Raw genomic sequence first — 22,379 nt, forward strand, 5'->3', positions numbered from 1 at the left:
TACATAAATGTATATATATATTAAACTGAATTACAAAAGAAAACAATATTTTTTTATATCAACAGTATATTTGTAATTTTTTTTAAATAAATCAAAATACAAAAAAAATGTATTTTAATGTTAATGTTGAGAGCATTTTTTTCTATAATTTTATGAGTGATAAATAATATTCTTTTCATCCATCAATCATACCGGTGGAGCTGCTGGGGGTGTCCGACCCCTTGGAGAAGAGGATGGAGTCCAGCTGTCGTAGGGGCGGCGGGCTGTGATCAGGTGAGCAGCAGGACGGCGTCAAGGCCAGGATCTTCGCCGCCGATGCCGAGTAGAAGTCCCTCTCCCTCACCACGCGCCTTTGACTCAGCATCATGTGATTGCAGGGGATCAGGTACCTGGGGAGGCAGATAAGAGGATGTGTTAGGAGGACTGGCAGGGAGTCGCAGGAGGAGTGCGGGGAAAAGCGGGACGAGCTGTATCCACGGGAGGTAGAGTGAAGCAGCTCATTATGTCACACACCACTTAGATGTGCTGTGCTTCATAAACGTGTGTGTCAGCATGAGCGCCACTCACCTCAGTATAAGCTGCAGCATCACATCTTCACAGTATAAGCCAATGAGAGTGCGGAAAAATGACAGAGATACAAGACCCAACTGAAGAGAGACGTGGAGAGAAAATTACAAGAATTTGTTAAATTGTGTATACTTATACACTTCTGCCTTCTTCAAGGCCCTCAGTGCTTTATAGTCTCATTCACACAGATGCTATAGCAGAAATACTCTGGTTTAGGTCTCTAAAACGATGACAGCTTCCTGCTTAAGTATGTCTTAAATTACATCAAAGTAATTATTAAATAGTGTACTTTCAATTTTATTCAAAATATTAAAATGTTTTTTGAGTATTAAGAGTGCTTTCAACTTGATTTTTCTTTTGTGGCCAGCAGAGGGCAGACTAGAGTAGTTTTAAATCAAATGAACAGGTAAGAAGTACAAAGTTTTTCCAATAACCTGGTTCAAAGCTGATATGAAAATCTTGAAATGTTTTAGAAATCATTAGGGATTGTTGGACTGTAAACTTTCTACTGAAAGTTAAAAAGCACTCTTTCAAAATAAAATCACATCACTTTGGAATTTTGTGGCTTTGGACCCCTCTATTGTGACTTTGAAGGAAAATTATAACAATTTGAATAGTGGGTAAGTAGTTTGGTTAACTTGTAACAGTGTTATTAATCTTAGATAATTAGAATAAGCTCAAGCACATTTTATAATTTTCTGTATAAATGTTTAGTTGCTGTTCAGAGTCAAAGTTCTTAAATTCTATAAAAGCATTTTAAAATTAGATTTTCACCAGTGTTCTAATGTTTATATCTGTCGTAGGGGAAGAAAAAGGAGGAATGTGCACCAAAGTCATGATAAAAAAAACACAATTTTTAATTTTCTGGCATTTTAAATTCCAGCAAATCTGCTGCAGAGGGATCCTTTTTGGAGCAGGATGTATTTTATTTTGAAAGGAACTTGTCTGTGCTACTGTTAAAAATAATAATAAATACAAAAAAATACATACAGAAAAAAATTGACACTAATGTAATTCAATTTTTGTAAAGATTTAAAAGCTATGCTTCATAAAAGACAAGCCACAGAAACAACGTGTATATTTTTTAAACGTGAGGTGGGACTTCCCTGGGTGGGTTTTTGTCTGACAAAGGTTAAAGTATGCAAACCCTTGGATAAAAAGGTCAACAATGTTCACTCATCAGTTTTGCAAAATAAAATTCATTTATATGTGAATACTTAAGCATTAAAACACCTCATAAAATACATCCAGCCATCCTAATCCTACAGATTTTTAAATCAAATTTAAACTTCAATAGTTTGGACAGTTACTGTGTTATTATTAACTGTCTTCTATTTGTGTGTGCAAACTACGAAGACGGAGCCAAAAAGGCTCTGAAAACTGTACGTTTTTTTCAGATATATTCATGTTTTACAGTTTGTAAGAAATCTGCACTTACTCTATGCCCTTGAAACCTAAATAGTACATTTAGTCTGTTTTCTATGTTTACATTTGATCTGTACTCATCTTGCAGGTATTTTACTAGTTAACATATCAGAACCCAAACTGAGTGTGGACCTGGATTCTCCTCATACCTGAAAGGGGGTGTTGACGCGGCTGACCAACGTGTCTAAAATGTGGACGGCCTCGTGTTGATGGAGGAGGATGAAGGACAGGAAGGTCTGAAGCAGAGCGGGCTCAGACACGCTTCTCAGAAAGAGGTCCAAGTACGCCGTGGTGGTCATCACCTCCTCTAGCGTGAGCTTTACAGAGAAACAGATGAGGACGAGAGCAAACTCAAATTTTCAATTTAGACACACAAGGCCACAAAATAAAAGCATATGAACAGAAAAGAAAAAAAAAATCTTCGTTTGTCATTTTAATTCTCCAGTTTTCCAGTATATTACAATTATAATAGTTCTTTTTGAAACAAAAACATCTGGAAAAAAACATGAATAGTGCATTTTACTATTGATTTTTTTTCTTTTTTTTACAAAAGGAGACATAGTGACAAATAGAGCGAACCTTGTGCAGAGCTGGTGCTAGGACAGGAACAAGGAAACCATTATAGATGTAATCTAGCAGCTGGTCTCTGATGGAGGAATGTGCCACCTGGAAAACGCAGCGATCAATAGATATGAAAGTGAAGACTTTAATCCAGCAATTTGCCACATTTGCTATAGGTAAGAGTCTAAAATAAAAACTCATAAAACTGCATATTGAAAGTGATTGAGTGTCATAGTAATGTAGATATTGATTCTAGACGGCTGGTAGAGCTTTGGAGGATCCTCTCTTTTTGGGCAAGCAGCATTTTAATAAACAACAGTAATCTCAACGGCTTTTTGCATCATTATAACAAAGTCAAAGCACATTTACCTGAGTCACAGCATTACAGAATTCCAGTGAATTAAGAAACTGCACAAGTGAGGGCATCTGCAGCCAGTCCTCTTTGTGGAGGCAGTGCCACTCTTCACTGGGAACCTCCAGTTTGGTGGGAAGGGAGGAGTACAGGCCGCTCAATCCTGTGGCCAGCACCTGCAAGACCGACAACAGTTGTACGAGTTTGAGACGATTCAGTAAAATAAAAACAAAATACAATTAAATGTCCTGAAAACTTCACATTTTTCAAAAAATAAAATAAAAAAGAACAGTCAGTCTTGATTGTTACACTTTGTTGTAGTGTATTGAACAGCCGTCTCAGCTGTTTATTTGCATGCTCATTAACTGATTCAATTCTGTCAACTAGTATGAAATTTTAATGTTTCACATTAACATCTGCGTGCAACACTGTAGTCAATCTCATTCACTTCTCTGCTTGTAAATTCACAGGTCTTTTTGAAAATACTCTCAAATATTGAGCTCATGTAAAACAGAAAAAATACATGCACAGCCACCAACAAGTGATTTAACCCTTAAAATGTTGATTGATTGACTAATAGTGTTTTTGCCGCTGATGTCACTGTAAGTTCAGACGTGTGTGAAAAAACAAGGCAATATGCAAACAAAACTCCCCCCAAAAAATAAAATCAAATTATTGACTGAATGATCCTTTGAATAAAGTATTTTAAATGTGATATTTCTATGAATGTTTTTTTTAAATAATATTTTACCAATTATACCTTTTCTGACCTTATAAGTTGTCTATTTTTTTTATAATGAATTTATTTTGTTTAGCAAATTGAATATGATATTTCCATGCCATATTATTTGTGGTAATGTCTCATGTTTTTTCTCAAATTGAATCTCGTTAAAGCTAAACAAATAAGTAAATATTGCTTACTTGTTTTTCTATTATTCATAAGAGGAATTTATTTAGTATAAATCCTTCAAATAATTAGGAATGCAATATATTATACATTTGTCAGTTCTTTTTTTTAACAGATACTTTAAATAGGCAGCTATTTCATAATAGAGGGATGCAAAAAGTAATATATTTTCTACAGTGTAACGTATACACTTAAAAAACAGATGAGGGGCAACAAAACACAAACTCTTCCATGCACATATGCAGTAATCTCACGAGAGTTTGTTATGAAGGCCTTCTGAGTGTTTTGAAGGGAGACTTGCACAACAGCAGCAGAGCGGTAAGCTGTGAGATGCATCATTAGTGGAGTAGTAATGTATACAATCTCAGAAGGATTATACCACTGCGGCCTCACAGCAGGGGCCTCCAGAGCCGATCACACTTGTGTTAAAGACATTAAGGCAGTTTTACACTCTCAAAAGTGAGCTGTAATTGTATAAATATGAAGTGTTAGTATTTTTTTAAACTGTTTTTTATAAGTAAATGTATTTATTTATCTGCATAGTTTTGAATATTCTGAATATTAATCAGGGTGCTTATTGAGGAGAACTTACAATTTTCTGCTTTTAGCGTTTTAAATTTCAGAGAAAGTATAAATAAGTGTTTAATTAAAGACAAATTAATTAAGGGATTAATTAAAGGTTGACAAAAGGAGAATATCTGATGGATTGGATGAAAAGCTGACCGGGCAGAAGTAGGTGTTCTCTGCGATGTGCTTGGCCACTCGCTGGTTCTCAGCAGATAGCGACATGATGAGCAGCAGAGCGTCTCTGGCTTGCTGGCCCACTGTTCCCTTTCTGTGGATGAAGGGGATGAGGAGGGAGAAGATGAGGAAGTTTGTGGCTCCCTGGTCCTCGCTGGTGTGGAAAAACAGTTCCAGGATGGACGGGTCTTTCGCCAGAACGCAGCACAGCTGGTGTAAGAGCAGCACCAGCTCCGCCTCCACGGCGGGGGCCGTGGTGGTGGAGCAGGAGGACAACAGCATCATGAGCGGCCGCAGGATGGGTTTGTGATGCAGCAGAGGCTGGTGCGCCTGGCCCACCAGCATCTCGTACATCTTGAGCTGCTCCAGTTTCATGTCGTCCGTGAACTCCCTGCGGAGGCTCCAAACGAACAGGCGCTCCATCACATTCTCCATCACCACAAACTCCAGGATGGGGCCCATGGCGCCCGCCTCCCCGCACTCCTCCTCCATCAGCAGGAAGAGCATGTGCTCTACGTAGTTCTGCACGGCGCTGGCCTCATCTCCAGGGATGGCGCCAAAGCGGGAGCTGCCGCCAGAGCCGTGGCTGAGGTTGATGACGCTAAGGGAGGGCAGGGTGGAGCTGCTACGGAGGGGGTCATGCTTTTCAAGGATCTTCACCACCTACGGAGAGAAGCAGGATAAACATTCAGACTCTTTAAAGCTTTTCATTTCTACAAAAACCCTAAATCACCCAACTGAGATGTAACTCTGCAGCTTTCTGCGTGATCAGTTTAACCTCCTGCTAGCTTCTAGAACTAAAACATCATATTTTTTTTACTTAAAAATGCCATAAGATAAGAATAAATGCTTATTTGGTTGTAAGGTAGTGGAGTTTGTGAAGGTAGACAAGGACGATGCTTAAAAAATTCCAGTCCGTCCTCTTTTCTCCACTGTCAGCAGAGAGTGGGTTGAAATAGAGCAGCAGCACAGTCCTAATGAACTCTGAATGAAACAGGCCTTTGTGTTCCCAGTCCCACCCTTGTGTGCCCACTGTGTCCCCAGCCTCACACCGCCACCATGACAACATTGACTGTCTATGTGACAGCCCAGTGCTACCTAAGACAGTTTACCAGGGTCAAAAAGATCATTTAGTTGGTAGCACCTGTTAGTTATTGAATTATTACTAAAATATTGTCTTTTTTTCCCTGTACACCTAATCCAGTGATGTTTTTAAAAAAACAAAAATAATTTAAAAAAAAAGCCACATTTCTTTCTTTCAAGAACTCTAAAAAAAATTTTGATGATAAAATGACACTTTGAGAAGTGGAGTGGATAATTCACGATAAGTTTCTATCATTTTTATTTGCAGTAATTCCTGAAGCACTACTTTTTCCCTTTTGATAGTTCAAACAGACCAAAAAGTGGCTCAGCATCTTATTAATATAGTAGCAGAAACTAGGCAGGACTTCATACATCTCAAAAAATGCCCATAGTTTCTGCATTGCATTGCATTTGTCTCACAGAGCGTCTTTATTTAAAGCCAGTGAAGACGTTACTTTCAGTTTTCATCTTCTTTTAAACAGAGATTTTGCTGATAATTAGGTGGTGCAGACAACTTACAGACTTAAGTGATGCATACAACACTCGGGTCATATCTGACCCAAATCACCACATATGGCACCTTTTTGTGAGACCTTAGAATTGATTTAAAATAATTGTGTTTGAGGGTTAGATCAAGGCTCACTCCAGTACAAAGAAGTACTTGGTACTTTTTACATTAACTCACAGGTGTCAGACTTCAGGCCTTGAGGGCCAGTGCCCTCCACGCTTTCTGATTAACCTGTCATTCTAGCATTTTATTGGCAGAACACATCTGATCCAGGTAATCAGCTGCAGATAAGGCAGGGTTTCTGAAAAACAAGCAGGATTGAAGTCCAACACCCTTGCTTTAAAGTCCCACTGTGACCATCTTTTGATCTACTGTGAAAGTGATCTTTTAATGATGATTATGCTGTTTTCAGCCAAGATTGAAAAACTGTGTTGTTTTCTATGGCATAGCTTCTGCACAGCGGCTGTAGTTCATTAGAAATTCACCTCTGAGTTGTGGGCGGGACTGTTAACATAGAGTACTCCACTTCCCATCATCCACTTGTATATGCGCTCTCCCACTAGCTTACAGCTCCTCACAAGCCCAACCTAACATTACCGGTACAACAAAAATAGTGAGCACTATTGGAGCTGTATTGGAACTTGTACATATCAACTACAAGCTTTTGAAAACGGTATTTTTCTGTCTGCGCCTGATTCACAACAATTTGAATAAAATAACACTCAAAAATGCAATTTAAAGGTACATTTTTTTGGGCCTTTAAATTGAATACGGGTGAATTTTAACCCAAACACAAATAAGGTTAAAAAAAATCCATCAAGTGGATTATTTTACCCAAACCACAGTTTTAACAAATAACTGGGAAATTAAATGATAATAGTTTTGTTTTTATTAGTCTAATGTCTTATTGAAAACTAGAAAAAATTGAAGTGCTTATTGCTCTATCATGGGTTGTTTTCTAGATTGTTCTGGGTCAAAAATCAGAATATAATAAACAGGAGCTCTGGGAGGTTTAGAGTGGAACATGCACAGAGAGCTAATCCCTGTAAGCTTGATAAAGCTTCAATGGAACTCTGGATTCCTTTAGACTAAAGGGTCAGACCACAAATCAACAATCTTTGACGTAAACTCAGACGACCGTTAACAAGACTCTTTCCATCTCCCAAACGTCCAGCCACCATTTCCCTCCCATTAGCAGATTCACTGTAGCTCGGTGTGGGAGGTGCAGCAGGCCTCCTGGTCCCACAGAGGTGAACAGGGACACACACAGCAGCACAGACTGAGCCAAGAGCCTGAGAAGAACTGCCAAGATTCCACTGGCCTTCGCCACGCTGCAGTGATCAACTTTCTGCAGTTTGAAGGTGGAGTTAAAAACCTTGCTGAATGTTTAATTCAAAGAAATACAAAAGGAGGCTGTTAGATAAGCAGCTTTAAAAGAGGTTATGACTAAGAAGTAAAAGTCAAAAATGTTCTGGCAAAAGTGCAAGTTTGTACAACCAGTGAATTGTATATTTAGGGTTGAAGTTGCTCCTCCTTGCAGCTTCATCTTAGCCTCATCATAAATTGCATTAAACGTAAACATGAGCTGTGCGTCAAACCTGTACATTGCAGATGTGTTAGTTTTGCTCTGATGCTTACCTGAGCCCAGTGGTTCTTGAACACAATCATACAAGTCTCTGGATCCACCCCTCTCAAAACCAGAGACTCTCTTTCTTGGTTTCCATTGGCAACCACAGAGGCCATCATGGTAAGCGGATCACGTGGTCTGAGTCGCGTCATAGAAACGAGAGGGGAAGCATTCCGGGCTGCTCACTGGGTGCAACCATAACCGCAGGGAGGCAATGAATCATGAAGAATCTGAGGGATGAGAAATTGTTACAAAACTATCAGCAGAAATGGTCACTTAGAAGCTTGCATCATAAAAGAACAACAGAGATGAATGATAGGAGTACGCCTGCCGCATACTGCCCTACGCCTCTGCATGGCTGGCCAGCAGCTATGACAGGCACGCAAGAACGAGAACAATAACAGGCATAGTGAGGTGACTCAGAGGGGAGAAGGAAACTTCACCATCAACTCCATGAGTGTGCTGCGCTCTGAACTTAGAACTGAGCTGTCACATTGTTTCGGAATACTTCAGACTCCCAGAGTGGATTCCTGCACACTCATTACAGAAACACTTTTTTTCACATCTGGAGGCAAACAGCAGCTGGGTGTGGACTACTTTGGAGGGAGAAGGAGAAAGAAAATCATTGCTCAGTTTGGAGGTTTTTTTCTTTTTGAAGGGGGGATCATATTTTTGGTCTGCACTTAAAACCTTTTTCAGGAAAGAGAAGTTGGTGTCATGTTTACAGAAAGCAGCCTGAGGGCAGCTTAAGGAAACCCACCACGGAAACTTACAGTATAGGAGGATGACGGCTTCTTTTCTAGTGAAAGTTTAGAGCTGTTTTCCTTAAAGGGGACATTAGTGGGAATAGGGAGTCTGCCACAGCAGGACACAAATGACAACGCTTTAAAAGAAAACATTTTTCAAAATAAAACTGAGCAAATTCCTGCAGTTGAAGACATAAAAGACATTAGCTGTTGTTAGAAAATTAGCTTGTTGGCGTTGATTCATTTTTTTCTGTCAAAAACTGAGGAGGCTTAAAAAAAAGCACATCAATACTTAAGAAAATCTTTGAAATCTGTACAAATTCCTTTTTAATAAACCATCACTTAAAGGCAGATTTAAAGTTTTCTTTAGATGCAAAACAACGACTCTAAGCAGATACTGGCCACACACTGCTTCACAGGGCTTCTGCACCCGGTGTGAACCAGGTGGAAGATTTGAACCGCTTCAACATTTCACACCAAGCTTCTTCCACATGTAAGTTGTGGACATCCGCTAGCAAACAATACAAAAAGAAGAAGAAGAAGCCCCTCCCTGTTTGTCCAGTGTGAGCAAAGTGGGCTAAAGTCAACTGTCCATTGTGTATATAGCTTAGGAGTATCTGCATTAATGACTAGAAATTAGCATCAAATATTCTTATTATCCTTGAAGTGTACTTTTACTTTCTTACTTTTATTTTCCTCTACTTTCAAACAAGTTGTTGACACTTACCGAGTAGAAAAGTTGCAGAGCCTGTTTGGGCTGTTACGCACACCTTAAATGATGAGGGAGGTGCAATCTGCCAACATGAAAGACACAAAGCAAGTGCTTTATGTGATTAGTGCATCAAAGACATCCAAAGATTGTCAAAGTAAAAAAAAAAAAAAAAAAAAACTATATGAGTAAAGTTTAAACAGATCATAAAAAGCCAATTGAGACCATCGACAGAAACAAATGCTACAGGGAACTGGTGTTGTTTTCATTAGCCTGGAGACAAAATGTGTAATGTAATGAAGTGTGTCTGGTTTTCAACACAAACACAAAGTATGACAGGGACCTGCAGGGGAGCAACTGTGAGGAGCACAGCAGCGGCCGGTCACAATGCCCCAACTCCACAATCCGATTCTCATCGCTTCAACTGAATTTATCCACTGACTTACGGGTATTGAGACACAACTTTCCCCATCTGCTTTAGATTAAAGCTAAAGTCCGGCTTGTAGAATTCACGGGAAGGAATGCAGAAGTGCTGTGGAGTGTGGGAACGGTGGCGAGTGTGTGTGTGGTGGAGTTCCCTACCTTCCTTCAGGCATCTTTCACAGGGACGGTTCGCTTCGTTCTTGTCCTGCAGTCAGAGACATTGACACATGTCAGGATGGGGAGGAGGAGGAGGAAGCATGACGAAGGCCTGCATGCAAGAGGTGGGAAGTGACTGGATGTGAGCTAGCAGTTTGGATGGAGATGGAGAGGAGGATATTGCAGGGAAGAGGGAGGGGAGTGTTTGGGAGTTACCAAATGGGAGAAAGCCTAAAGAAATTCTGAGCTGTTAGCATTCAATTCATAAAAAACAAAAGTTACTCAAGAATTGATCATTTGCGCTAAAAGTTGATTTTCTTTATAATGGACAATAAAATGTGGAGGAGTATTCTGGACACAAGAAAAGTGTTGGATGACTCTTCTCTGAAACCCACACATGTAACGAATAACAAACACACCAGCCCATCTTTTTCCTCTCCCTCCAACACTTTAAGCCAACATGAGAGCTTTTTAAGGAAACATGTTTGTTTCACCATTTGGAGGGAGCAACTCAGTCATAACTGAAATGGAGCACTAGGACTTTTCTCTGCTTAGAGTCCGAAAATGATTCACAAAAAGCAGCATTTTGTTTGTTCCAGTTAAACTAATCTACCAAAGGCTTGTTATCGAAGGCTGTGACCTAAATTTTGGCCTCATTTGCACATGTGTTGAATCTGCCACACAGAAGAAACGTCCTACTTGCTGCAGTGAAATTCAACTACAGTTAAGGGAAGGAATGGCCTATGAAGTGAATGCTAAATTATAAAATACAAAAAAAATCCTCCAGTTATTGCATGATTTAGTAGTTTTGTTTGCATTAGATACCACTCTGCCGCACAAGCTTTACTACTTTTTTCTCTCTAAAGATCTTCAATGACCCAATTATGTCAGTTTGATTATAGAAGCTCAGTCAGAGATGAGCTGCATTAAAAGGAAAAAAGTAAAGAGTGAAACGATGACATCCTTCACTCATGACAAACCGGGGTTTGACTGATGATTACTACAAATTTTATCATCATCTATTCCTCTTCTGATGGCCTAATGAGGATCAGAAATTGTAGTCATTTACACAGTTTAATATAAAAAAGGACAAGAGCTGCTTTTTAGAAAAACATGTTCATGTTAAATGAACCACAGGAGATATTTAAGTTAGTATTTTTACAAAAAAAAAATATATATATATATATATCTTCCTTCACAGCTTCAAGATCATGCAGATTAAACGTAAAATGTGAAAAAATGTGAAAGTTGCAAGAATACTAACAGAAAATATTATTTATTAAATCTTGTAACAGCTACAAACACTTTTTTTCACGACAATGACATCGATATGACTTTTCCTGTTTTATGCGAGTAAGTCTGGGTTGTTTTTGTCAAAATGTCTCTAGATAATAGTTTTGCTATCAAAAGTGGGTCAGAAATGTTTTAGCATTAGCCTTAATCTGTAACTGAAGCTACGTACTCATCTGGTGTGAAACGCATATTGAAGAATGTGATAAACACAGATTTAGTGGTGCGTTTAGCCCACAGTGTTCACTTTGGACAAGCTGGGGGGGGCTTCTTCTTTTACATCTTCTTTTTTTATTGCCACTGTTTACTAGCGCATGTCCGCCACTTACAGTTGTAAGAGACTTTGTGCAAAATGTTGAATCGATGCAAATATTGTGAATCTTTTCATTTACAGTGATGTATAAAAAGACTTGGTGTGTTAGAATTCTGGCCAAATATTAATGTCTCCTTCGTGATTAATTTTCAAAAAGCCTGAACCGTCCGAGGTGTAATTAATTGGCGTTAATAAATATTACTTTTTCTTTTTTTTGATTAATCGCGAATGGTAACACGTTTACATTGACAGCCCCACTTTAAAACCACCGGGTGGAAACAGATCCACATGATCCAAACCTGTGGACTCTAGTGATGATTTTGAAACATTAAGGAATTTGAATTTGTACATAAAGATGAACCACAGTTGAAAAGCGTCACAGCTGTTTTCAGCGTGTTGGTGAATTTCTTCAGGTTTAAACTTGCCTTCAAGTTTGAAGGTGTGCCCTAATCTGCAGGACTTCCTTCACCTCAGTGATGTTAATTTGCTTGTCAGAAGCTCTCAACGCCGAAGGGTTATTAAAGTCTGATAAAGGTTAAGCATGCTGGTGTTAGAAAGTTATGAATGTGATTAAAGTAATACAAAATTAACCAGGGAATTGTTTTCCCACAATATTATAACACCTTCAAATAGAAAATGGAATCTAAATGTATAAACTTCTAATGTGAGACACACCTTTCACTTTGTGTGAGGCATTTCTGATCTTTAGCAGATCTATGAAACCACCCGATCACATCAACACAAAAGAAACACTTCATAAAAACCAAACCATGTCAAACGTTTCTCCTACAACCAGCTGCTAGCAGTTACCTTCTGATCATTTCTGATCACCACACACACACACCCCCACCCCCCACACACAGGACCACATCTTTGTTCAGAGCAACAATTTTCCTTGTGGTTTTGCATGAGAAGCAGTGTTCCCAAGGTAAATATGCAGAGCTCATTTTTCAAAGGATCAAAAGGAAACCGTTTAACCCTGCTCCAAAAGGAGCAAAGCACACCTAATAAAAAAGAATAGAATAATAGAAATAACCTCATCTTCTTCTGAGGTTTTTTTATTTTTTTATCTGGTCTCTGCCATAGTGAGCTGAATACCATCCCAGAGGATCTTAGACACAAAGGTGCAGCAAATGCAAACAGCTAAAGGCAAGGACACTCCCTTTACTATGAAGAATGATGAAGTTTTCAAAGAAGCTCTCCATGGTTCATTTAATTTTGTTCCTTCAACATTAATTTGTTTTCTTACCTCTGTAATTTTATGACAACACTTCATGCATTTTTATTAACTACTCCCCTAATCAGAAAACTTGGCTTAGTCAAAAATGTCAAAATATATTTTATGGTTTAAGCTGATTCACATGATCCAAAACTCACTGTAACTTGCATACAAATTTTCGTTATGAGCGAAGCAAAAAAGGTTGAGAATTACAGTCTTATGGGAAACTAATTGGATCTGCTACTTTTATTCATCCAGCAGAAACCAAACAGCTGAGTCAGGTTAGAAGTTAAGGGTTAAAAGGTCATGTCCTCTGGAATTGTTTATGAAGCCTAAAAGCTGTGTACATAATTTAAGTCCCAGTGTTCAAGGTCATGCATTTTCTTGGGTCCTGTGCATGTCAATAAATGCATTAAAACCATTATATCTTAGCTGGTGTGCTAAATCTGTCTATCTTTCCTTTTTCTGTTTCCTCGTCTCTTCTTGTGGAGACGTAGTATTGACAATAAGCCTAAACCTGCTGGGGAGAGTTTAGTCTACCCGGACTTCTCTCTTTGAGCATGTCTGCCTTTTCACTCATCTTCATTCTTCATCTCTCTTTACTCTTTCACCTCTATCTTGAAGACTGGGGTTTATCACAGTAATTGTTAGCCCCAAGTAGTTGTCAGTGTTGTGATTCTATGTTGCTTGCTGATTTGCAAGCTGTGTTTAGAGAGTTGGGGCTGTGGTTCTGGGGCATGGAACAGTGTCAAACCTTTTCATTGTTGTGAGCCTAACTCAAGAAAGCACAGATTGCTAAGCATGCATCTGAAGATCCCCTAGAGCTGCTTGGATCTTTATGCTATGGTCACAGATACAACTGCCACAGCGCAATGGGGAGGTATTGACAGAATCATCAAGATTTAATCCTGTCTCACAATTTTTTTGAAAATCATTGGCATGGTCATGAATGTTGACGGCAGCAGTCAGGGAGGACACCATTACAAAATCAAGAGACAGCTGAACGGCCACAGGGCGATGGCAGCCAGATCACCGGCTGGTAGCAGCTCTAATCGGACAATGTGTAAATGTCTCCGGATGGCGGCCGTCGATATCAAGTGCCACCAGGCACCAGGTCACCCAGGGGTATTTAAAAAGCAGGGCATTCTGGACTACTGCTCCTTTGCAACATATTTTTAGACAACATGCCTCCCAACAAGAAAACAACAATTCAAGCAGTCAAACCAAAGCAGGGGTCTTCATCGGATGAAGATTCTAAGCTTTGTGTAGCATCAGTACCCTCTCCCCATTTGAACACGCAGAGCCGGAATTGGCAGGTTGACATCTGGTCATGGACCCCCGGCCCATGTCAACTGCCCTTCAATCGGACGGTAGGGGTAAGGGTCAGGAGAGTGGCAGTCTCAAATCGGCCGATCGTCAGACGATTTGAGGGACCTTGGAGAGCCTCCTATCAGTCAAATATGGTGCTGCTGCCTTCCTGCCACCTGCTTGTCACTGGATTGCCTCAGTGCGACCTCTAAATCTAAAACATTTTTTTGACCGATGGAAAAAAAAGTCGCCGTCAAATTTTTACTTTTTCCTAAAACAGCCTCTAAAATGTGACTGCTGCCACCTGATTATAAATGTTGCTGCATGGCCACCTGCCAAATTTGCTAAAAAAAAATTGCATTTAGGTTGCCGCACAGTGTGATTTTTGGATATGTGACTGTAAAAAATGCACTGCTTATCATGAGGCCTCATAGGTGTATGGTGACTCATCTTAATGTTTCTAATTGAAATGTTTGCCCTTACTTATTATTCTTTTTATATATTCATTTTTTAATTATTTGCTGGTACATTCACTTGCATTGTGAGCAATATCATAAGAGAAGAGCTTAAAAAAAAGGTAATGGCAGAACTTGACCGGAGCTTCAAAAACACTGCCAGAAAAGTTAAGCCAAAAGCTTGACATCATTCTGTCTTCTTTGTATTTTTGATTCTTCTGGCCTCTGCAGCAGACATTTCCGCTTTAATGAATGCAATGTTGGACTATGACATCATCCTTGATGTGCCTTCATGGTGGCATTGTGAGACTCCAGCTTGTCCTGACACTACAGAAGCCCTCTGTCAGTGATAAGAGTGTTTTTTCTGCGGGTCTATTCTATCTCTGCTCCCACTGCTTCCTCTGTGACTCGTTTGCATCGTGTCTCACGGCAGATAAACAGCCAGGTTTGCATGTGCAAAGGTAGCAATGGCTGTGCTGTCAAAAGATTGTTATCATAAAGAAGAAAGGAAACTACATCACCACGTGTCAGTAGAAGGAACAGAGACGATATAAAAACCAAAATTGCTAATTTAAGGATTTCATTGAAAGGCTCTGGTTCCCATCTTAAAATGTGACAGGTATGTATTGTATTTTTTTGGCATGTATTATCATTTTTTGCATTCATATTTAGGTACATTGCTCATGTTTTTATATGTAAATATTTTCCCTCAGATGTATGTTTTAGATTTGATCATTAATTCTGAATTAATTAGATCAGAGGAAGGGAAAAGTCTTTGCACAGCATGATAAATATTCTATATAATTCAAAGTAAAAAAAAGAGCTACCCCAGTTTCTACAACCGTACAAAGCGCATGAAGATGTAAGTTAAAACAGACAGAACTTTGACCAATCAGAGACTTGGATTTGGTAGTGACGTTTGGGTGGTGTCCTCCAACAGTTTGAAAATTGATCATGGAGGAGAAATTAATAACTGCGGTTTGTACCCAAACAGCAATATAAGACACCAAGTCTTACATATATCAGAATGGAGCTGGGAAAGAAAAAGCCTGGAGCAAGAGTCGAGAGATTTTTATTGCTTCAACATTTCGCACCCACCCTCTTCCAATTGTAGGTGGTGGACATGCACTAGTAAACAGTAGAAAAAGAAGAAGAAGTAGAAGCTCCTCCCTGCTTGTCCAGTGTGAACGCCATAAGCTAAAAGCACGTTCAAGAAACCCTGTTTGGGGCATTCTTTAACATGCTTGTTGTGCTTCAGATGCAGCTTCTGCTCTTTATGACCCTCCACAGGGCTGGACAACCCAAAAACCCACACCACCTGTACAGTTCCCATATGGGTGCATGTGACTAGGGCTCAAAGACTGCTGCGATAGTCTAACCTGCTGGAGATAAACAAATGAGTCTATATGGGTCTGGCTTAGACAGAATACAATTGATTATGGCAATATTTTAAAGATGTTAGTCTATTGATATTAAATACTTCACTTGATTATTCAAGTCAGAGTCCATGCTTACCCCTAGATCCCTGGGTGAGTTTTAGAGAAAGACATTGATAGTAGATGTTAACATCTGTACAGTACTTTGCTTCTATTGGCCAAGATAAGGATTTCAGCATTGTCTGTGTCTAACTGCAGAAAGCTGTTTTGCATCCACTCAGAGATGCCATGAGGGAGCTGTGCAGTACATCAAGATATCGCAATACCTTCAACAGTCATATTAAAAGCCCTTTGCATGTGCACAGTACTAATGCCCTCACATGCATGAGAATAAAGCTCAATAGAGACATAAAAAGTTCCACACTCATGGATTTTCTTCAAAACATACATATGGAGCAATTCAAATGTGGAAAAATAAAACAGAAGAAGAATACAGAAGATCTTTTTGCACACTAAAGATGCAAAATATTCACTCTAAACTAGTTGTTTATAAAGAAACAGCTTTATTTCAAGTAAAAAGGAGCCAATGTTCCCTATGTTTTGATGGAGATTTAAGTTGAAGGTTGTAGAAAGCAGGGTTAATCCCAGACACGGGACAAAGCTGAGCTGACTTGTTCAAGGTGACACACACCAACACCATGACCGTGTTTTCATGACCCTTCTACAGTGACCAACACCAAACAATCCCTGATTTGTAGCCACCTGTTAACCTCAGAAATGGCTTACAGGAAAACGCAACCTTCGGGAGACAAACAGTACGAGAAAGCAGCAAAGAGCCGAGCGAAACAAATCAAATCTCAGTCACTAACTTGTGACTTGAAGCTATGTGTCTAATCACATTAGTCTGGTTGTTGTTCAGGGTCTGCTATGGAAATTCTCTAAGCTCCAGTGAGACGATCTTGGTCGTAGCTTTGAGAAATAGACTAAAAACAAGCTGGAAATCACAAATATTTGCTGAGCATTCCTTAGAAGATCATGTACTTGAAGTTCTCCCGCATGTCAGACTTTACAATAAAACTGCTCGTGTTTAAGGTTGTTGTTTATGAAAGACGTCTGATAAATGGTATCTGGCAGAGGCCAAGATCAGTGGGATGAAGCTAACTTTGAATAACAAATGAACTGAAGAAAAAGAGATTTATTTTAAAAGTAGCTTAATATGTTTTGTTGTTGTTGTTGTTGGATGCTGCTGAAAGCTGCAAAAAATATTGCAAAAAAAGATGAAACTGTTGAAACAATGCAGTATGAAAACTTTAAAGTGATAATGTAGCCTAGTATACACTTTCCAAAACAATGCAACCATGCAGGTAATTTTACTAGAAAACTAACAAGCATTTGGCCGTGTACTTGCAGCTGTAAACTTCTGGACTCCAAGCAGACAGGATTCAAAAGTATAAATCAAGCTTATTACATTTTATTTTAGCCCACAGAAAGCCCACATGATGACATTCATACCTCGCATTAAGACTTACAGAGTGTTAGTGTCACTAAATGACAAAAAGTAGTTTAGTAAAGAATAACAATTTGATTCAGACTCTTTTGTGGATTTCCTTTTTTTGTTTTTAATGTATTCTGATGGAACTCAGCTCGGTACGTTATAGACAAACATTCCTCATTTTTCAGTAAGTCTAGTACAGGAGCCCGCTTTCTCCAACACTACAGAACTAATTGGGCCAGTTTCTTACTGACCAAAAAAAAAACCCAGTCTCTCTTCACCTTTTAGAAATATACACTTGTGTTTTTGTGGTTATTCATTTTTAAAATGTACCTTTTTTATGTTTGTAATAATTGAATTATAAGAGTGTCATGACAATTTTAACCTATTTTATGTTCTACAGCAGTACCTACAAGTTCCTTTCAAAATAAAACATCATCTATCAAATAAGCAGCAAGAAATGAATAAAAAATTTCAAGAAAGCAAAGCCAAACACGACATTTTCTATCATTATGACTTTGGTGTGCAATCATTCTTTTATTTGTATGTATATATATATATATATATATATATATATATATATATATATATATATATATATATATATATGTAAAAATGTAGCTGATGCCAATTACAAACCTTTCGGACAGCTGATTAAAACTATCTGTCATCCTAAAATTGTAAACGATAAATTATAAAACTTGAGTAAAAAAATTAACCATACATACATTTAAATGTATTGACATTTATCTTCAAAGCCAAAGAGTCACAATAAAGGGATTTAGGCGTTGCATGTGACTGCAGAACCTCAGGTTTTAGACCCCTGCCGTAGTACCTTAGTGTACCTTAGTGTTAGACAATTAAAACATTGAACTGAACTAAAATCCATTTTTTGTCTGGCAGACCTTTACACACACACACACAAAAAAATGGCTTTAAAATATTATATTGCGCAATCATACAGCAAATTTAATGAGTGACCCAATGCAGATGTTTTCAGAAAATAACAGAAGTTTTAACTGTGTCTAGGAGTAATAAGACTTTACTTTCTGACAAGTAATTTAAACCAGATTTACTATTTGTTTTGCCTTTTTTTCAAATTGCACAAGGTACAGAGAGTAATCTGAGCAGGCTGCCGGTTATTCAGGTCTAACACAAACACAACCAGTCACATATTCCTATTCATAGCTGCTGAAAGTTCAGTCCCTACTTCATCAACAGCAAGTGTCTGAACTGAGAGAATAGACCAGGTCACTTCCACTGAATCCCCGCTGGTACAGGGAGAGTCCTTAGCAAAAGTGTTAACCCTCCCTCATTTTCCAACATGGTATTTTGTTTTCACTAAACCAGACTTTCAGGTAACCTGCTGCTGGAAGCTTTAGGCTCAAACTTTTCACCGTCTTTTCCTTTAGATAAGTTTCGTTTTGCTCTTATCCACAATAAAAAATGCTCAGATAAAACAATTTACCCTTGAAATATGAGACAAATTAAAATAAATAATCATTAATAAACCCTTTTTAGGGCTAAATGAAAAAGAAGATGCTTAAAAATGCAGCGAAGAGATAAAAAGATTTCAATAAGTTTTTTATCCTAAACAGCTAAATTAATCAAATAAAAAGTGTAAAGAACAATAAGGATTAAGCAAGTCTTATAAAGTTTTTATTTAAATATAAAAAGTTTGTGTCATCAAACATTCCTGTTACAGATGAAAAATTACTAATGATTCAAAATGTATTGCATTTCTATTTTTTTTAATATAAATAATAATATGGTCTCTTTACTATTTACACAGTAAATCTTGACTTTAGCTGTAATCACAATTTTGAGTAATTATTCATTATATTTTTTTATTTTGTTATCATTACTTAAATAAATGTGTTGTTTGAAGCATTAAAGATGAGTTTTAAGTGTTACTAAATATATTATGTAGAGATCACTTCTGCTCTTAAATTCCTGCAAGAGTGGGCGAAGCTTATATCAAAACTGTCTTTGATGAAGACTGGTTGCCATCTTCTGAATGTCAAACGTAAGGAAAAACAAGGAGGATTTTCCCCCAGAGAGCCAGCTATATACCTTAAGAGAAGTTAAGAATTAAAATATACATTTTTTTCCAGCTCTAATTCTGCCCTTTGTTAAATATCTATGTCTTGGTGCTTCTCCTTACAATTATTTGTATTTGCATCTGAGTTTACATTAAACTGAGTTTCTCATAGTAAAATTATATATTCATTGCTTATAAAAGTTGCTTTTCAATCCAATTTTTTTTCCCAGAGTTTGAAAGCGCTGCTTGTTAGTCAAAAATGGGCAATAAGTAAGCATTGCTTTTTTGTTTTTCTTGATGTTCAAAATGTAAACATTCTTTCTCCTTTGGGATTTCAGGCCAATTATATGTAGTGTCCAAACCATCCAACTATTGTCCATCATCAGAGTTGTTCAGAAATCCTTTCCACTTTCATAGGACTTTTTCTTTACTCTGTTTTAAAAAGTTTTGTACAGTTTTTTTAAGGTATTAAAACAGTCAGAGCTTGTAAGAACTTTGCCGCTAAAAGTTGAGAAGTAGATAGATAATCAAATAATCAAAATTAAGGATTTTTATTTATTTTGCAGCAAAATTCTTTCATGAGCACCTGGATAGCTTGGTTGGTTAAGTAACAGGGCTAGCATGCAGGAAACCAAGCTCTGAATTCCCAATTGAGAAAGCATATACTTTTATGAACACTTTTTTGAAAACATAATGTACTTATGGTTATAAGTTATGACTACATATTTCATTAAGTAAACTTTACTAGGATCATTTTCTTTTGACAAATGTATTAACTCACTGTTTTAAGGTAATTGGACTAAACTTGTCTAGCTTTATATCTATGTAAAAACTTTTAAAAAATTAAGGTAATCTGTCCAAGTAAACTCAACTAATTAAGAGTGTAGAATGAGGAACTATTTCTTTGGACCTTTGTTAAAAAATGGTTGAGTTCAAAGCAGATTATGTCACTGCCGATGTGAAATGAGATCTGAGATTACTTTCTTGCCTTTCAGAGACAGGAATTACCTCACAGTTGCATTCTAACAACAATGAAAAATCACAGAATCCATCATATTTTATTGTCAGGATGGTATGATAGTAAAATATGTCAGTATTGTTCCTGGTCTGGACATATCTGATCCAGGAAATCAACCATGGATGAGTAAGGATGTCTGCAAAACAAGACAGACGGTTGTCCTCCAGGCTTGAAGTTACTCCCAATTAAATCCAACAGAGCTCTGCAGCAAAGTCAGCAAAGAGAATGTTCTGAAGGAGCTGAAAAACAGAACCCTCAAGTCAAAAGACATTTGATATATTTCATACTGTTAGAACTCTTCTTTTTTTAAATGCCCTCGAGATGAGCAGCATGTTGAATCAGATCAGAAGTGACCTAATTCTGAAAGTTTAGTAGGCCTATAGTGATCAGTAAAAAATATATAGCGGCATTACTTTTTGATACTACAGTATGTAGATGTGCACTTTTAAATGCATATTTGCATCATAAAATCCTACAAATAGACCAGACTAATTGCAAACATCGACCTATTTTGTGAGTCATCAAAGTGAATAAGAAAGAAATCTAAATCACATTAGCAAAATATTCCATTTGAGAGCATCATTAGTCTGAACACTCCAAAACACAGGGAAATTCCATTTACAGTCAGAAACTGGGTGCACAATACGTGGTTGTGAATTACATTGATTGGAAGAGAACACCTGTGCAGGATTCATGCAAACAGTCTGGAGGCAGTCATGAAACATTGATGTATGGAGGTAACTCGATCCCTGTGCTTTGTGTGTCCTCTCAGTGGATCTGGGAGATCAAAGCTCCCCAGGACAGGTCAGTCAGGACAGGTACACAGTCTGCTGTTTCCCTGACTTAATTGAACCTTTCACAATAAGACGAATTAGGTCAAGAATTATAATAATATTATTATGCTGCAGTTAAGCTTTAAAATACAACAACTATTTAATCCTGCTATCTCAATGTGGATGGTAGCATTGATTGTGAAAGCATGTTTTGAACCCTGGCTGGTGGTTAATTGGCAGCTCGTGCTCATTAGGATGGATTTTGTTCACACATATTTGTCAATAAAGAGAACAGGACAGAACATGTTTTGCTTCTTCCACTCCTCTAACTTCAAAATATATGCGACTTCAGTCGTCAATTCACTGTTTTATACCAACGAGTAATGAAGTCAGAGTTTGTGGAGTCCCAACAACTCCAATAGAAGTCGGGAATTAGTTCCTGTCACATTAAATGTTTATTAACGCGCGTATTAATCTGCCAGAAAAAGTAGGTCGCGAGTTTCGAGTTGTGTTTTTCCTGTCTTACCGTAGCACTCGGACGGGTCTTCTCTGACACCGGAGCGCTCGGCTGAGTGAGCGACAGGTCGTAACCACAAACACACCCTCCGCCCGTCCTTTCAAGGGTAAATATCCGTGTTTTCTGCCCCGCTTCCGCCGTGCCCCGCTTTGAGGGTGTGCGGAGGGAGTCTGGTGTAATAAAGCTCCTTAAGGTGCTCCGAGGTGCAGAGGTGAAACTCGGACTGCGCAGACTCCTCCCCCTCCCTCTCCCAGTGAACTCCAAAGGAGCAGCTGAGCCGCCGTGTGTTGAAAAGTGACGTAAGCACCAGACGCTATCGGCTTTCTTTGCTCGGTAGATTTTAAACACCCCGCGCGGATTTTGGTAGCTTAAACTCTTTAGGGTCTCATACAAGCTCTTTGTTTCCATTACTTTAATACCAATTCTCTTTTAGCATACTATTTATATTTGACTGAAACTCTAGCGAAAAACACGGGCAATATAATTTAATTACCTTTTTTTATTATAACTTTATTCACAATTTTAACCAAACAGCTTCGCTTTAGTCGTACCAGCCCGCACTCTCTTCCAGTTGCTCAACATCTGCACCAGAAATACGATGTGCACACCCTTCTGAGCTTAAACATTCGCAGTTTTTAAAAATTACTTTTTAAAGAAGGAAAAAAACAATGTTATGGGTTAAAGTGTCGACGTATTTAGCAATATAGAAATTTAGGGAGTTCATGATTATCAAATAAATGTTTTATAGTAAATATTTGTCTACATAAATACA

At 38.2% G+C, this 22,379-nt stretch overlaps 1 protein-coding gene across 2 annotated transcripts in view; it reads right to left on the reverse strand.

The window, feature by feature from the left end:
- The window catches only part of fam160a1a (family with sequence similarity 160 member A1a), a 25,503-nt gene extending 3,610 nt beyond the window's left edge, over positions 1-21,893 (reverse strand). The window contains exons 1-10 of one of the 2 annotated variants that reach the window (XM_024259610.2): positions 21,617-21,893; positions 9,809-9,854; positions 9,245-9,311; positions 7,783-8,001; positions 4,536-5,216; positions 2,923-3,081; positions 2,572-2,658; positions 2,142-2,309; positions 568-647; positions 193-389 (exon numbers count right to left, since the gene is read on the reverse strand). In XM_024259610.2, the coding sequence (XP_024115378.1) occupies positions 193-389; positions 568-647; positions 2,142-2,309; positions 2,572-2,658; positions 2,923-3,081; positions 4,536-5,216; positions 7,783-7,923 (1,513 nt within the window). In that variant the 5' untranslated portion in view covers positions 7,924-8,001; positions 9,245-9,311; positions 9,809-9,854; positions 21,617-21,893. Of the gene's footprint in view, positions 1-192; positions 390-567; positions 648-2,141; positions 2,310-2,571; positions 2,659-2,922; positions 3,082-4,535; positions 5,217-7,782; positions 8,002-9,244; positions 9,312-9,808; positions 9,918-21,616 lie in introns of both variants that reach the window. The other variant, XM_036212155.1, reaches the window with a different exon arrangement.
- Positions 21,894-22,379: the final 486 nt, after the last annotated feature.

This window comes from Oryzias melastigma, linkage group LG1 (assembly GCF_002922805.2).
Source record: "Oryzias melastigma strain HK-1 linkage group LG1, ASM292280v2, whole genome shotgun sequence".
Lineage (NCBI taxonomy): Eukaryota > Metazoa > Chordata > Actinopteri > Beloniformes > Adrianichthyidae > Oryzias > Oryzias melastigma.